Here is a 15053-nt window from a genome sequence, read left to right as displayed (position 1 = left end):
CGTCGAGTGTAGTCGAGTATGAACATCACATTGGCGAGTAACGATATAGTTAGCTGGCGCGCGTCGCGTATGAGTCCACACGAACGCGTGACGTCAACGGTCGCGGAGTGCCTGGCGAGGCTGGCGGGCCATGCACGGTCCAAAACTTATTTCCACATATCGTGCACAAAGCGAGGCCTTCGACTCTGAGAGACCTTCCAACTTTATCGACGACTCGTCGGGCAGTGTTCGACAGGTCCTGACGATCCTGTCGATTGCTGGCCGGACACCGTCTCCCTCGTTTTGGATCAACTGGGCGCAGAGTTACACATTTCACTGCACCTTCACGATCATGTCTGACATTGAAGCTCTGCGGACAGAATGGAGGATATTATACTCCCAAACCCTCCCTCAGATGGCGAAAGCTGGAGATCTTGCTCAGCCTGTATGGCCTGTGACCCTTGACCACTGCTTTGCCCGCATCATCCTCGACAGCGTAATTGGCAACGGTCAGCAACAATGGGATGGGGTAATACAGAAGCCAGCCATAAGAAGCATGAACGAGCAACAGTTAAGGGATGCAATTGCACTGGGCCAAAAGATCAGAGCTGGAGAAATTGATCTTTCCGACTTGGACGAGGCGAGTCTACGATGCAGAGGGAAGAACGAAAGGAAGTACGCTAAATCAACTGCCAGCAAAGAGATAGTGCACGGTCCTGAGCCAATGTCAACCAATACTGGTCGAAAACGGACCATAGGAGAGGTCGACCATCCGGTCCGATCAACATCAGCAAAGAGTGCGAAGACCCAGAAACACCAATCAACACTCAAATTCTGGCGGACTGAGACTTCCCCCGCGTTGGCCAACACTTCGAACCGTGTAGAGGGGAATAGAACGTCACCAAAAGCATTTCAAGCAGACGAGGAAGAGTTCAACCGAACTCTAGGCCGTATCCGGTCCCATCCTTCGCTGACTGCGTATCGAAGGAAGCTCTATACCACTCTTCTTTCTGTTCCGCGTGGACGCTATACGACCTACGGCGCAATCTCTGAGTATCTCGACTCTTCAGCTCGAGCGGTTGGGAACGGGATGCGCAACAACCCTTTTGCTCCTGACGTACCCTGTCACCGCGTTTTAGCGGCAGATAGGAGCATTGGCGGATTTCAAGGTGACTGGGGAATGGACGGGAAATACGCGGCCAAGAAGATCGAACTACTCCGGAGTGAGGGAGTCAAATTTGATGGCCGTGGCAAGGTCCTCGGTGAGCCGTTTCGGGAGTTTCAACGTTCGAAGCGGGTCGAGGAAGGCATTTTGCCTTAAAGGGACACCCATGAAGACGATTAACAGACCCCGTCTGGCACTCCACCATGCGATTCGCAACCTATTTTGTCCAACCAGAACGAATGAAACCCAGAGTTGAGAGAGAGCTCGTGATGCGTTGTCCTCGTGTGCGTTGAATGGCCTAATAGGTGTGTGCCGATGGGGGCGTACGTGGTGTATGTAGGTGTCTAAGTGGTAACCAGGATGTCTGACTGTGAGATACATGGCTGTGTGGGTGGCTCCTGCCGTGGCCCAACAGCGTTTTGGGTTGCCTGAGGATTCCGAGATGATGAGCAGCTTCAGGGAAATACACATGCCGCCTACAAAGCGTATCCAGTACTACCCCATCCAAGCATCAGTTACAGAGTCTCTAATATGGCCTTCCCCATCCTGACCACAGAGGATCTGGGCGCCCTATCAGTAGTGCGGCGAGAGCAACTCTTCCAGTACAAAGTCGACACTTTTTCCAGACTACCTGACGAGATCCTCCTCCTCATCCTGTCCCAGGTCATCACGGGATGCATCTCTTTATACCAGGGAGGCAGCCGCCACCTTCTACGCAGCGCCGCATATGTCAGACGAGTGTGTCGTCGATTCCGGGCCCTGGCCGATCAATTGATGTTCAATACTCCCCTCCAGCAGATCCTGCTCATAGGTCCTATTTTCGGCGACTTCAGACAGATGACTTCCATATATGAAGAATATCGGAATATCCTTTGGACGAGACTATCCAGGGGGAGCCCCGGTCACATTTCATTAAGGACGACTGTACACTTCCTTCCATGCCTTGACACGAGTGATTCTGTGAACTGGTTTCGCGACAACAGCCTGGCGGAAGAGTTGAACGACGAGCTTGCGCCGCAGAGAGCCATAACAGGACACTACGCTGCAGCACTTGTCCTTTCCCGGATCCTACAGGAGGTCATCGACAGACAGTATGGAAAAGACGGCAAAAAGTCCCTCTTTTTAGTGTTTCACGAGATCGACATGACATATTTTCGGGGGGATCAGTATTTTCAGGAGAGACACTGCCATCCAGAGTTCATGCCTTTCGTGAGTGCCACTTTCAGCCCTCCTTGCATGATGTTCTCGTCTGATCTAGAAGCGATTCAAAACTGACTTGGGCTAACGGGATGCTTCCAGTGGGACTCAAAGGGCATGCAGTTAATCCTGAGGGAATGGGGATGGATCTTCCAGCCCCCTTGCAAGAAAAATTATCACCACATCCAAATCATCCTCCCGAATGTCGCCTGGGCGACCAGTGCCAACCCCCGAAATGAATTAGAAGCTGGTAATTTGTGCGTTGCCGACCTCCGCCGGGCTTTTGAACAAGAAAATGATTCGATATGGGGGGAGATGGGACTTTTACTTCCTCCTGAAAACCAGTTTCAAAGGGAAAATATGATTTGGCTACCTGGGTTCTCGTTTCCCGTCGTCATTCCCAAAGACTCACTGTATGCAAAGTGGCTCGGACCGTTGGCTCAGGAAGCTGCGGAGATCTTCTGCTTCACAGTTCGAGGGCTGACTGTAGGCGTGGACATTGATGGCGAGATATCTGTTCTGAAGCGGACGTGGCAGCCGCCCTCAGAGCCTGTTGAGTCTTCGTCCGATCCAGACACCGATGTTGCAAATACAGAGAAGGCACGTCAGCACCAAGCTGTGTCATTGAAAAGGTCAGAGCGAATACCAGCATTGGGGAATTGACGGAGACAATCCTACGATTTCAATACTCAGTGCTTGTTTCTACACATGCTACAAGAGGGCTGGGATAAAAGATGGATAGAAGAGAGGAAGAGGGGAACAGGAAAGCTTCGAAATGATTGCTCTGGGGGACATAATAGAAACGCATACGAAGCGAGAACGGCGAGAGGGTATCACTGTTCCAAGGCGATTGAGTTGCAATATGCCGACTGGGGACGGGCAGCTATCCTCTTCGGCAGACACAACAGTACCAAAAATCGGCATGATGCGCGACGGCGCCCGGCCAGCGAAATGCCTCAACCCCTCCAACCCCGAAGAACAAGGTCGCTGGTGATGCTGGTTTTGGGTTTGTTGGCGTTATTGCGTTCTTCTAAATAAATTCGTTCGTTATGTTGTGTTTAGCTGCCCATGGACTTTGTTGACCGTACACCGACAGCCTTCTGGATCACGCAAGAAAACTCCTGGCGAGACTGCCCCCTCCATGGAAGCGGCCGCATCTTGGAATGCCCAATTTTTCATTGCGCTGCAGAGTTTCGGTCCACAGTCTGCTCGATCAAATCGATGTTTGAGAGCTTCCTCATTTTCAGCGTTCCTCCCGAGACAACAATGTTGTTATTTTGCCTTTATAGAGAAGCTGCAGCCTCTACAGCACCAATTCCCTTGAACGCCGCCTTGCTCGTCACGACGATCTCAACCGGGTATTTCCATTCCATGAATTGTTTCCACCCTGTGGTTTTTCAGTTAGCTTCCCCCTCTGCAGAAGAAAGCTTGGACAGCGCGGGCATCCTAAGTGCGCATACGGACGCAAATTCACATACCCCAATAGGCAAATTTCCTCCCAAAGTACTTCCCGACGTAGGGGACGATGACCATGGACAACAGTAACTCCAGCTGTTGCAAGCTCTCTTTCCACTCTCGCTCTGCGTCGGACTCTGAATATTCGTCCTCTTCGCTCACAGTGACTTCGTCGGAGTCGGGTTCGGAAGGCAAGGAGTCGACGTCGTTGTCGTCGTCGCCGCTCGAGGGAGGTTCAATGAAGGAGGCAGCTGTACCATCTGTTTCAGACATGTTGGCGACGGAATGGAATGGAATTTGTCGCCTTCAGCCAAGGGCAGGCCGCTCTAAAAGGAATCCTAGGACGAAATCATAGCAGCAGTCCACCACCGGACGGGATGAATCAATCAACTGGAATGCCTGCGTTGACGGTGGTCAGTGAAGTGGAATGGACGAATGAAAGTCGGCAAGGCTACTGCGCATTGATGCGGTTTTGTCTGACAAAATTAGCTGGGGATGTCAAATAGTGGCAGATTTGTCAGACCACGGAAAATAAGTGGCACGTGCCATGCGTCACTACACGTTCTCTGACCTGGGGTTGACTCATTAATTATCGATATTATTTGAGCAGGAAAATATCCCCGATGCTGCACTTCTCGATTCCACACATCTTCCTGAACCTTCTCCCACAATTTAGAGAACAGACAAAGAGGAATTGAGCATTCCGATATCTTCATCTCATCTGCAACATACTCAAGCACCACGAATCATGGCTGAAGTTGTGCGTAACGCCACTCAAATCCCCACCTCGCACGCAGATGCCTCCTCAGTCGGGGAACCCAATCTGAAACCTCATGCACCTCGCCCCACAAGCAGGAAGAATTCAGACGTGACTGACACATCATCTCCTCTTACACAGGAACATCCTCAACCGATCCCTCATCGAAAACCTCGCAAATCGGTCGCATTCAGCGGCGACAGCACCATCATGGATGAAAATGGCGAGATCTCAGAGGCACCTCTGTCCGGCGCTGAGGACAAGGTTACGGCAGAGAAACACTCTTCACGTAGGGGCTCTCCAGGAACATCAAGGAGTAAATCGAGACTGACGCTTCGTGAATCTACAGCGCCCGATGACCAAGCCGTCGATGAAATGACGGACATGTTCGCAGGCCTAAACAAGAAAAAGAAGAAATCGACCAAATCGAAAACGGAGGACAAGGAGGATGGCGAAGCCGCCGCTCCCGGTACTGGTGCTGACGGCGACTTCGACGCCTCCGCCTTGAAGAAGAAGAAAAAGAAGTCAACCAAACCAAAAGCTGAGGGAGAAGACTTCGCCGAGAAGCTCGCCCGCGCCGGCCTTGCGGATGCAACAGCGGAAGAGCAAGAGGAGGTTGCGGCACAGGAACAGACAGGGGACATGACTCAGGGAACAGGAATTTGGGCTCATGACGCCACATCCCCGATTTCGTACGAGCTTCTCCTCAAACGATTCTTCCACCTCGTCAACGAACACAATCCGGACATTCTGTCCTCCGGGAGCAAATCATACAAGATCCCACCCCCTCAATGTCTAAGGGAAGGCAACAAGAAGACAATCTTCGCCAACATCGCCGAGATCTGCAAGAGGATGAACCGAAACGACGAGCACGTCACCCAATTCCTGTTCGCCGAACTCGGCACGAGCGGTTCGGTCGATGGGTCCAAGAGATTGGTCATCAAGGGCAGATTCCAACAGAAACAGATTGAGAACGTCCTGAGACGGTATATCGTCGAGTACGTGACTTGCAAGACCTGCCGGTCCCCCAACACCGAGTTGAGCAAAGGTGAGAACCGGCTGTACTTTGTCACGTGCAAGTCATGTGGCAGCAGACGGTCAGTGACGGCTATCAAGAGCGGTTTCACGGCTCAAGTGGGCAAGAGAAAGAGGCTCAATGGATAAGCCTAGTCTGGAATTTCGAGGCTGGGTTGGAGGGAGGGGCGGATTCAGTCGTTTCCGCGAGGGAGGGGAATGGCATGGCGTTGGCGAAAAGATACGACTCCATGTGAAAATAGGCATGAGAAGGCCCGAAAATGGAAAACGAACTTGATATGGAGCACACCGAGATTACAGGCGTAACGCTCATGAAGACAAAGTAGGACCGCTAACTATTATTAGAAATGTCATTGTTCCTTGTTCATACCTCCCGATGTGAGTTTCCACTGATGAATGCCGAAAAGGCAGCTGCGTTGCGTGTCTGCATGAAGACCGTCCCAGGACCCGTGAACTTACATATCAAACCTTCGCCCGAGCTGATTCCGGATATGATGCCTCCGGAGGCGACGCGTTCGAGGACGTACTTGCAGTTCCAGGCGACGAGGTGGCCGTTGTCGATGATGTATTTTTCGCCGTCGACGAGCTATATTAGAACGCTGGTTAGAAGTCGTTGACTTTCTCAAGAGATTTCTCGAGGTTGAGTGAAGTGAGTTAATGGATAGGTGGGTTCTTCCTCTGCTGGGCGGAGGGGGTATCGTCGGGAACTCACATCTTTCCTCAACACCGCTCCGAACGTGGACATCCACAGGATGCCAATGCCGGAGATCTTGTAGACAAAGAGACCCTCGCCGGAGAACATGGCTTTGCTGATTGACTGGCTCTTATACTCTTTCACCACTCCCTGCGTGCAGGCCAGGAACGCGTCGCGCCCGACGCTCCACGTCTCATTCCCCGCGAGCCGTAGGATCGAAATATCCCCTAGTGTACTCGGCGCGAGCAGCACCTCTCCGGGGCCGGTGAATGTCGAGTGCGCCATTTCTCCGCCAATCAATAATTTCTTGACGCTGAACTTGACGTTTCCTTTCAACATGACTGAAGGGCTCATTGCGATCATGACACCGGGTTTCGCGGTGATGGGGCACCCCATGGCCAACTGTATTGTCAATATGGAATTCGTGTCGCGATGTGAGATGCGGTACGAGCCACCATTGAATGTGCCTACGTCGTCCTGCGTCGTAGCTTGGACACCAACGAATTGGCCTCCTTGCGGCACCCCAACCAGCGAGGGCCCCTCAGGCAGTTTCATCACGTTCGCCATCTCCTTGGTAAGTTTTTGTAGGCGAGGGGATGTGACTTTCTCTTCGGCTTCGTCGAACGAGGCCGCCGGGCCATTGTACGAAGGCTGCCGGTTGTGAATTGTACCATGGTCGAAGGTGGTTTTGTGGGCGGGCGCCGAGGCAGGGACGGTGGAATAGTTGAATGGTCGTTGAGCGGTAGGCTGCTGGATGGGAGGAGGAGAAGGAGTCTGCGCTGCTAGATGGGATATGGGAGGGGGAGGATATGAGGCATTCTGCGCAGGCAGCGACGGGCCTGATGGAGGCGGAGGGAAGAAACTGGGAGGCGGGGACTGTTGGCTAGGCGGAGGAGGAAATGATGCTAAACGAGGTCAGTTTCGCGAACGGCCGAGGGGGCAGCTATTCTTCTATCCGTACGCTGGCCATTGGATGGTGGCGCTGGATGCCAGTCAGCGATTCTTCAGGGGTTCGAAGCACGGTGGAGGGACTCATACGAGGATAATAGCCTCCTTGCGGCTGTCCTGAACCGGGAGCAGGATAGGACATGATGACAACGGTCGCAAGGGCGAGGAGGGAGACAGCAGTTCAGTGAAATCAAGACGTAACAAGGAACTCGGAAACAGGTACTAAACCAGACGTGAAGCCTCAACTTTTCCGCAGCAACCAAGGAGGTCGATTCAATGATATTAAAGTCAGTTCATTAGATGTTGGAGGTCCTTCGTCGAATGGTGCGGTAACCTGAGATGCCGACAACGGATTTATATAGAGAACATGATCAGCGAAGGAGACGGACGGGAGGTGAGCAGTTAGCCGCCATGGTCCATTCATAAGGCAGCTTCTCCATCTCACCAGCAAGGCATGCTTGGTTGATCTTGGTGTTGCAAAGAGCAAGCCATGTGGTTGGTTGGAGAATGTTTCGGTTGGGCGCCTAGACACCGAGGGGTATTGGCGAGTCGGGAGCCGATGCTCTCTGCCATTATTGATGCCCCGCGGCCGGGAGACTTTCTTGTTATAGGGAGAAACTTAGCTTGGGTACCCAAATAGCACCGTAACCGCTCACCCCCTATACCGGTACGAGCCAGGAACCTGCCTAAGGAGCTGCCTGGCCCACCGTACCAACTCGTACTCGTGATATCGCTGTGTCGCGTGAAGCCTTGCCAGTACCCCGTGTATGTCCGAGGATTTCCACATTGAGCTCTGATTAGAACATCTTCTCATAAGCAGCTGGGACTCGGCTCTGCGTTCATCTTGATCGAAGCCATCACGATGTGTGTGCTCTAGGTGTAAGATCATGTCGTTGATACATATAAATGACCGGTCAAGTGCCACAAGCTGGAAGCCAAGGCTGCTGGTTTCTGTCAGGAGCGTCGTGTTGTCCGTCGAGTGCATATTCAAGAGGAGCAAGATATGCTATGATTAATACCTCGGTATCTACCTATGGTAGTCAAAGTCACCGCATAGAACAAAGGATGCGAAATATGATTCAATGAGGAAGCCAAAGCCCGGAGCAACCACCCCCAGAGACATCTCATTGTTGCTCGTATTGCGGGATGGGAAAGTCATCAGTCAGATGGAATTCAATGCGAAATTGGATCCTTTAATGGTGCGCTCAGACTTCAAGGAGGCTGCCCAAGGTTCTGAGATGGCAGGCCAAGCAAAGGGAAAACGTGCGCGCTAAAACCCCACAGTTGATCATTCAGGGGGCGCCCATTCATTAGGGGCCAGCCGACACACTTTAGTTAAGCAGGCTCTGCGGGACGGGCTTCCTGACCACTAAAGGCACTCCATCACTTCCTAATCCGGCCCCTGGGGTTAATAACAAGCTTCCATCGGGCGATGTTTGATGTGCAGTGACGCACTCGGCAAATGTCCATAGCGTGCAGCCGGATATTCGCCTCGAATGACTCTGCATCCGCTCTTTTCCCAGGAATCCTTCTTTGGGCCATTTATCTTACCTGCCCTCGTTCCACCGCTCCGATGTTGCCGGTCTGTCATCGGCGCAAGGACATTTATCATCAATACCCTCCCATGCAGGCCTGGGCTCGCCGGGCATCGTGGTAAACACAGGGTCCAATCCTCGCGCCGAACGCCGCCCTCAGACCACCCTCGAACTGATCCGCACCTTGTCCCCTTTATTATTACGCGACCTCAGAAACACAGAGAAGACCCTGACTGCGCCGCAAAACAGTGTCGGAAAGAAAACACGCGGTGGCATGCAAGTCAGTGCCATTATGTTAGACTTAGGGAAGAGCATAAGGCGTGCTCGGACAAGAATCCCCATCCTGTGACGGCCACCTCGACCAGCCACGACAACATACAGAGATGGTTGAGCTCCAAGCAGAGCCGGCCTTCAGCCGACTCGAGGCCCATTGGAATGGAGGGCTCATTGCTGCGTCCATCGCAGTCTCCCTCTTGGGTGCCTTCACCTCCACTCAGATGATGTGTCAAGCACGGACCTCGCGATACTTCTCAGGCGTCTTGGTTTGGACTATCCTAGGCAGCTTGACCTTCGGCTTCTGTTCCATTTGGTGCCTCCACTTCATCGCCATGTTGGCCTGCGAGCTTCCGCTTCCGATCGGGTTGAACGTCCCATTGACGGTTTTAAGCGCAGCTCTGGCGGTCATATTCACTTTCCTGGCATTAGCCGCAGACCTTATGCGCGATCGTTATCTGCGCTTGGTCAAGAAGAGCAGGATAAGAGCCCTCAGACGAGAGAGGAAGAAGGAAGCAGCAGCCGCAAGGCAGGATCTCAATGACAGCTCAGATGCTCTTCTGGGAACACGGGTTTCGGGCGAAGGTGAGGAGGTACAGGGCATTACGCCGGAGCATCCCAATGGCCCTGCCGACCACAGTCCTCCGAGTCGGGACAGCATGACCCTGGGGCTCTTGGAGGATCATTTCACTGGCGGTGCGCCTGCTACCAGCACAACCATAGAATCATCTCGATTGCCTCACCGTCTCCAACCCTCCGTCGGAGCTGATCGACAACCTTTCTCCGCGCAAAACGAATCCCCTCTAGAGGACGACTCTACTCGCGACACTGAAAGTTACCAAAGGAGCTCGGAAGAAGGGGAGCGTTCGCGACGGTCTTCGACTACAAATCATTCGGACGGCAGCAGCCTTGGCCTCCCTGGCTTCATGAGCTTCAAATTTAGGAAGAGTAACACTACCACCACGACGAATGTTCTGCTCGGGATCGGTGAGCTGCTGTACCATGGCGCGACTATGATAAACTTTTGCAAGGGCTTCATATGGAGCTTGGCAATTACCACCATGCACTATGTTGGCATATTGGCTTTGGAAATCCCCAGAGGCCACGTTACGCTTCACCCACTCATCGTCCTTCTCTCGGCGTCGAGCAGTTGGCTGGTCTGCACCTTGGGATGTATACTGATGCCCCAAATTGAGGTCAACCTATCCCAGCAACTCATTTTCTCGATAGTAGCAGCGGCGGGAGTTGCCGCCATGCATTTTACGGGAATGTGGGCGACTACCTTTTGGTCCCAGGCCACCCCGACGGCCGAACGTGGGTATCCCCCAGACCTAGCAATCGCCGTCACCAGCATCGCTATTCTCACCTGCTTGCTTGCAAACGGTCTTCTTGCGCACTCGGCGACGGTGGCTCGAAATAAGCTGGCTGAAATTGTCCACACTCGAAGAAAACTCTGGGCCGCAATTGCTCAAAAAGAAAATGCGGAAGCAGCTGCAGCTGTAAGGAGCGAGTTCATAGCAAGCGCCAGTCATGAGATCCGGACGCCTTTACATCAGCTACAGGGTTACAGTGACCTGCTATCGCGCACAGAACTGAGCGAAGAAGCTCGTCTCCTCCTCCTTGCCATACAGCAAGCGACAAGATCGCTCTCCATGATCACGGCTAACGTCCTTGACTGGTCTCGCTTAGAGAAAGGAGAAGCTGTCTGTCGACCAACCAGCCTCGATCTCCGCAAAGTGTGTGAGTCTATCCTGGCGATTTTGCCCAACAAGGACGAGGAGTTTGGCACTGAGTTGATGATTGTCGTGGCGCCGCAAGTGCCAGCCTCACTTTTCCTGGATGAGACTTATCTACAGCGGATCCTGATGAACTTGCTTACAAACGCTCTGAAGTTTACGCAATCTGGATACGTACTTCTCCTCGTGGAAATCAAGGACATGGACTTGGCTATCACCGTTAGAGATTCCGGCTTTGGCATACCCGAGTCATTTTTGCCCCATCTTTTTGAACCATTCAAGCAGGCCCAAACCCGAGGCGCTGAGCGAGGGACTGGTCTCGGCCTGGCAATCATCAGGCAACTACTACAGAAAATGGAAGGGACAATTGCTGTGGAGAGCAAATCCCACCAGGCAGATAATGTGGGAGCTGAAAAATCCGGCAGTACCTTCACTGTCACCATTCCACTTCATCTGTCAGCCGATACGCCGGACGCCTTGAGCTCTCATGTTCCCAATCGGCGGATTGCGCTCCTGCAAGACTGCAATGCTCGATTTACGGAAGGACTGCAACTAGCTTGGAGAGCATTTGATTTCGATTTAATCCGAGTAGATCCAGATGATGAGATATCGGACTCTTTCGGTTATATCTGGACAGACCTGGTGTTTCTGACCAGCCACCCAAAGCTCCTAGGGCGAATATTTGACCTTCGACACCAACTTGTTATCTTGTCATATGACTCCCAAACACTGCTCGACGAATCGTTGGGCTCTGTCCCTCCGCCGCACGTCATACCGGTCAGAAGACCATTCCTGTGGCATCGCATGGTCGAGAGCATAGTTTCGGCAGCTCGTACTGGTAGGTCGTCCATAGATCGATCCGTCAGGTTTGCCCCTGTTGTCGATGTGGTGGACGACAACCAAGACTCGCGGCCAACCCACGAGACCAAGACGCTGAGCGGCGCAACGGTGCTATTGGTGGAAGACAACAAAATCAACCAGAAGCTCGGGGTGAAGATGCTGAATACGCTTGGCTACAATGTCATCGTGGCAGATGATGGGCTAGAAGCCATCGATAAGCTTGTCGAGCACGACCATGATATCGACATAATCCTGATGGACCAGTCGATGCCACGGATGGATGGCATCACCGCGACAAAGAGAATTCGAGAGCTGGAGAGCCAGGAACTACTTGGGCCACTTTCTCGCACCAGGCGGCCCATCATTATGGTCACAGCCGTCGTTGGCCCTGATGCCCAAGCGCTTTGCATGTCGGCAGGTACAGACGCATTTCTTCCGAAGCCGCTGGCAATGTCGAAGCTCGAGCACACGTTGAAGAAGTTCCTTGGCTGAAAATACTGGTCGTGTGAACGATGCTGTGTCCAACTCCTGGGGAGACTGGGCGAAGTCCAATTTTACCCATCCTTCCCACCTGGCCCTTGAGCAGCTCACGCCTTCTCAATCAGCGAGGAATATAGAGCACTCTTCCCGTGAGGCTTGCGTAGGAAAGTTGCAAAGGGGCAGCAGCTTTTTGCAGCAGCGTGAAGGTATTCCAGACCATTTTCTGGTTCGATCACGGACGCCCAGAAACACCCGAATCTGGCTTTTGTTTAGGACAGCAAACTGTCGAAATAAAAGCGACTTCAGACGGGGAGAGGAAGATCGTGCAAGGGAAACCTTGCAGCAAAGAGTTTAGCTGGGGCAAAAGATACTGGGTTTTAGCATTGGGTTGCAGGGTCAGCTGGTCAACACGAACATAGAGACGGACTATACCTAGGATATGGAAACCTGGGGCGGTCGGGTTCCTGTGCCCAATCCGGCCCCCTTGAGAGATCCAATTACGAAATCAAAAAGCCCTTTTTACCCAACTTGAAACTTGTCATGGGTGCCATGTGATGCATTTGCACGGACATCGGAGCACGAAAACTCTTCGTGATCTGGTCGATGTTGTTTCTGTTAGCAATGGAATATGCCAGCCTCGCCAGGAACTGTACTTAGGGGAAATGGAATGATAAGGCAGGATGGAATGTCACTTAACGACTTAGCCTGTTCGTTCTAGCTTGCTGCCAGTGCTACACGAGCGGGTAATCTTGCGCTTAGGGGATATCAACCCACAGGGCAGATCATCCCGCTAACCCTTAGCATCCTCGGCGTGGTCGAGGGGGAGTCCAACCCCACGGTGCGGGCATGCCCAAGCCGATGCTTTGTCCTTGATGAGCCCTAAGTGGGCAATCGTAAGGACACGCGGTGCAGGGAGCTCAACAGCGAGACTCTCCGATAGACGGAGCGGAAGGAGGCGGGGAGGCAAAGGCCAGGGGTGGGAAACGATGGCTGTGGGTGGGATGGAGATGATGATGACGGCGACGTGAGTGAGGGAGCGAGGGGGGGAGGGAGAGGGAGTGGCTTCCAACAAAACTTCTGACGGGCCAACATCCATAAAACCATCCTCGCTCCCTTCCCCCCTGCTCACCACCCACATTCTTTTGTTCTTTCTTATTCTCTCCATCGTGTGTTTGCGGTAAGAGGAAAGCAAAATCAGGTCCTGTACATACAGACGGAAAAGCGCTCGCATATTCTTTTGGAGTTGATTCTTTTGCCCCCCCCGGGTGGACACGATCCTTTTTCATCGTTGAAGGCACCAAGTTAAGGTCTCGACTCACGAACCAGTCAAACCGTGTGCTTTGACCGCGTTTTCTGGTCATCCTCTCCTTCCATTGCGCGGTCCAAACCATCTACCGCTTTGACCACCCAAGACGAATCTGCCAGGATGCAGCCCAAAGCCCCCGAGAAGTCTTCCCCTTCGACCACCACCACCGCTACCAACGGTCACACTAACGGACATACGAACGGGTCCTCATCCTCCCACGAGTCTTCAGACAACAAGTACGATATGAACTCACCTTCCACCATCCGCCAAAAGTTCCTCCCTTACCCTTCCGACCTGGGCGTGGTCCTGGTCGGCTTTTCTGGCGGGCAATGCAAAGATGGCGTGGATGCCGCTCCCACGGCGCTGGTGAACGCAGGGTTGCTGCACCAGATTCGGGATGAGTTGGGATACACGCTTCATGGAGACAGCGAGGTACACAACTTCAACGAGATCCGTCCTGCCTCCGATGAGCCGTACAGGGGAATGAAGAATCCCCGGTCAGTCAGTGCCGTTACGGAGAAACTCGCAGGCCAAGTCTACGAACAAGCTCGCCATGGAAGAATGGTCTTGACCCTAGGAGGCGACCACTCCATAGCGATCGGCACCATCGCGGGTACAGCCAAGGCCATCCGTGAACGGTACAACAGACGCAAAGAGATCGCGGTCATCTGGGTTGACGCCCACGCCGACATCAACACGCCCGAGACGTCCGATTCAGGGAACATCCACGGCATGCCAGTCGCGTTCGCCACAGGTCTCGCGCACTCCGAGGATAAGGATATCTTCGGCTGGTTACAAGAGGACCAAATGCTCTCGACCACAAAGCTTGTCTATATCGGTCTGCGGGATGTGGACAGGGGTGAGAAGAAAATCTTGCGCGACCACAGGATCAAGGCTTTCTCCATGCACGACATCGATCGCCACGGTATCGGAAGAGTGGTAGAAATGGCGCTCGCCCATATTGGGACCGACACTCCTATTCACCTGTCCTTCGATGTGGATGCCCTGGACCCCATGTGGGCGCCCAGCACAGGAACGCCGGTTAGAGGAGGCTTGACGCTGAGAGAAGGGGATTACATCGCCGAATGCGTCCATGAGACAGGGCAATTGGTGGCCATGGATTTGGTTGAGGTGAATCCTTCGTTGGACGTGGCTGGAGCAACTGAAACGGTGAGGGCAGGCGTCAGTCTGGTGAGGTGTGCATTGGGTGATACCCTCCTGTGAGGTAGCAGAGACTGGTCCTAGAAAAGCGAGGCTCCCATCACTCGACGACAGGCAGTATATCCTTAACACACTCTCCTTCTGTCTTCTCTTTGAATTGGTTACACGACCCGCGATGAGATGTTGGACACGACAGAACAACGGAAAAAGAAGGGAGGCTCAACGGGGACCAAAGGGGGAACTAAAAGCCTTTCGCATTACAACAGGGATACACAAGAAGTGCTTACCTAAATACCTATACCTATTCATATACCTATAACATATTTGTATTCGGAGTACCTATACACGCACACAAATATATCTCTGCAGAAAGAGATACGGCCACATATAGCTAGCTATATAGACGAGGCCTAGACAGTGCGAGGCTCGCTCCGTACAAGGAATGGTACCTAGAGGGGCCAAAAACAGGCTTGGACAATACCAGGACGGTAA

The 15053-nt window shown here is 52.9% G+C and overlaps 7 protein-coding genes across 7 annotated transcripts; 5 read left to right on the top strand and 2 right to left on the bottom strand.

Moving 5' to 3' along the window:
* Positions 1–331: 331 nt before the first annotated feature.
* Positions 332–1300, top strand: PV07_07937 (uncharacterized protein; the record flags this gene model as incomplete). Its single annotated transcript, XM_016395055.1, has 1 exon — positions 332–1300. One exon carries the CDS (start codon positions 332–334, stop codon positions 1298–1300), a length of 969 nt encoding a protein of 322 aa, XP_016248474.1.
* Positions 1301–1675: 375 nt separating this feature from the next.
* Positions 1676–3354, top strand: PV07_07936 (uncharacterized protein; the record flags this gene model as incomplete). Its single annotated transcript, XM_016395054.1, has 2 exons — positions 1676–2353; positions 2444–3354. The coding sequence occupies 2 exons, from the start codon at positions 1676–1678 to the stop codon at positions 3002–3004; spliced, it is 1239 nt and encodes a 412-aa protein (XP_016248473.1). The 3' UTR covers positions 3005–3354.
* PV07_07935 (uncharacterized protein) lies at positions 3110–4370 on the bottom strand. Its single transcript, XM_016395053.1, has 3 exons — positions 4320–4370; positions 3820–4272; positions 3110–3728 (listed from the first exon to the last, which is right to left on the bottom strand). The coding sequence occupies exons 2-3, from the start codon at positions 4067–4069 to the stop codon at positions 3625–3627; spliced, it is 354 nt and encodes a 117-aa protein (XP_016248472.1). The 5' UTR covers positions 4070–4272; positions 4320–4370; the 3' UTR covers positions 3110–3624.
* A 35-nt stretch (positions 4371–4405) lies between these two features.
* PV07_07934 (uncharacterized protein) lies at positions 4406–5971 on the top strand. The gene is made up of 3 exons (XM_016395052.1): positions 4406–4556; positions 4695–4842; positions 4903–5971. The coding sequence occupies exons 1-3, from the start codon at positions 4545–4547 to the stop codon at positions 5715–5717; spliced, it is 975 nt and encodes a 324-aa protein (XP_016248471.1). The 5' UTR covers positions 4406–4544; the 3' UTR covers positions 5718–5971.
* PV07_07933 (uncharacterized protein) lies at positions 5840–7684 on the bottom strand. The gene is made up of 4 exons (XM_016395051.1): positions 7321–7684; positions 7244–7264; positions 6301–7187; positions 5840–6174 (listed from the first exon to the last, which is right to left on the bottom strand). Exons 1-4 carry the CDS (start codon positions 7370–7372, stop codon positions 5953–5955), a joined length of 1182 nt encoding a protein of 393 aa, XP_016248470.1. The 5' UTR covers positions 7373–7684; the 3' UTR covers positions 5840–5952.
* Positions 7685–8785: 1101 nt separating this feature from the next.
* On the top strand, positions 8786–12664 carry PV07_07932 (uncharacterized protein). The gene has a single exon (XM_016395050.1). The coding sequence runs from the start codon at positions 9149–9151 to the stop codon at positions 12104–12106; it is 2958 nt and encodes a 985-aa protein (XP_016248469.1). The 5' UTR covers positions 8786–9148; the 3' UTR covers positions 12107–12664.
* Positions 12665–13073: 409 nt separating this feature from the next.
* Positions 13074–15046, top strand: PV07_07931 (arginase). Its single transcript, XM_016395049.1, has one exon. It carries the CDS (start codon positions 13521–13523, stop codon positions 14622–14624), a length of 1104 nt encoding a protein of 367 aa, XP_016248468.1. The 5' UTR covers positions 13074–13520; the 3' UTR covers positions 14625–15046.
* The last annotated feature ends 7 nt before the right edge of the window (positions 15047–15053 follow it).

Source organism: Cladophialophora immunda, assembly GCF_000835495.1.
Source record: "Cladophialophora immunda strain CBS 83496 unplaced genomic scaffold supercont1.4, whole genome shotgun sequence".
NCBI lineage: Eukaryota > Fungi > Ascomycota > Eurotiomycetes > Chaetothyriales > Herpotrichiellaceae > Cladophialophora > Cladophialophora immunda.
The sequence above is the reverse complement of the archived record's forward strand: the minus strand, read 5'-3'. Positions and strand labels throughout refer to the sequence as shown.

Excerpts from the sequence above, each read along its gene's own strand:
- PV07_07935 (XM_016395053.1), bottom strand. The coding sequence starts at position 4,069 with ATGTCTGAAACAGATGGTACAGCTGCCTCCTTCATTGAACCTCCCTCG. Across the intron at positions 3,729-3,819 it reads GAGGAAATTTGCCTATTGGG|GGTGGAAACAATTCATGGAA; the intron begins GTATGTGAATTT and ends GAAAAACCACAG.
- PV07_07934 (XM_016395052.1), top strand. Across the intron at positions 4,843-4,902 it reads GGCAGAGAAACACTCTTCAC|CGCCCGATGACCAAGCCGTC; the intron begins GTAGGGGCTCTC and ends GTGAATCTACAG.
- PV07_07933 (XM_016395051.1), bottom strand. The coding sequence starts at position 7,372 with ATGTCCTATCCTGCTCCCGGTTCAGGACAGCCGCAAGGAGGCTATTAT. Across the intron at positions 7,265-7,320 it reads GCAAGGAGGCTATTATCCTC|CGCCACCATCCAATGGCCAG; the intron begins GTATGAGTCCCT and ends ACTGGCATCCAG. Across the intron at positions 6,175-6,300 it reads GAGCGGTGTTGAGGAAAGAT|CTCGTCGACGGCGAAAAATA; the intron begins GTGAGTTCCCGA and ends GTTCTAATATAG.
- PV07_07932 (XM_016395050.1), top strand. The coding sequence starts at position 9,149 with ATGGTTGAGCTCCAAGCAGAGCCGGCCTTCAGCCGACTCGAGGCCCAT.
- PV07_07931 (XM_016395049.1), top strand. The coding sequence starts at position 13,521 with ATGCAGCCCAAAGCCCCCGAGAAGTCTTCCCCTTCGACCACCACCACC.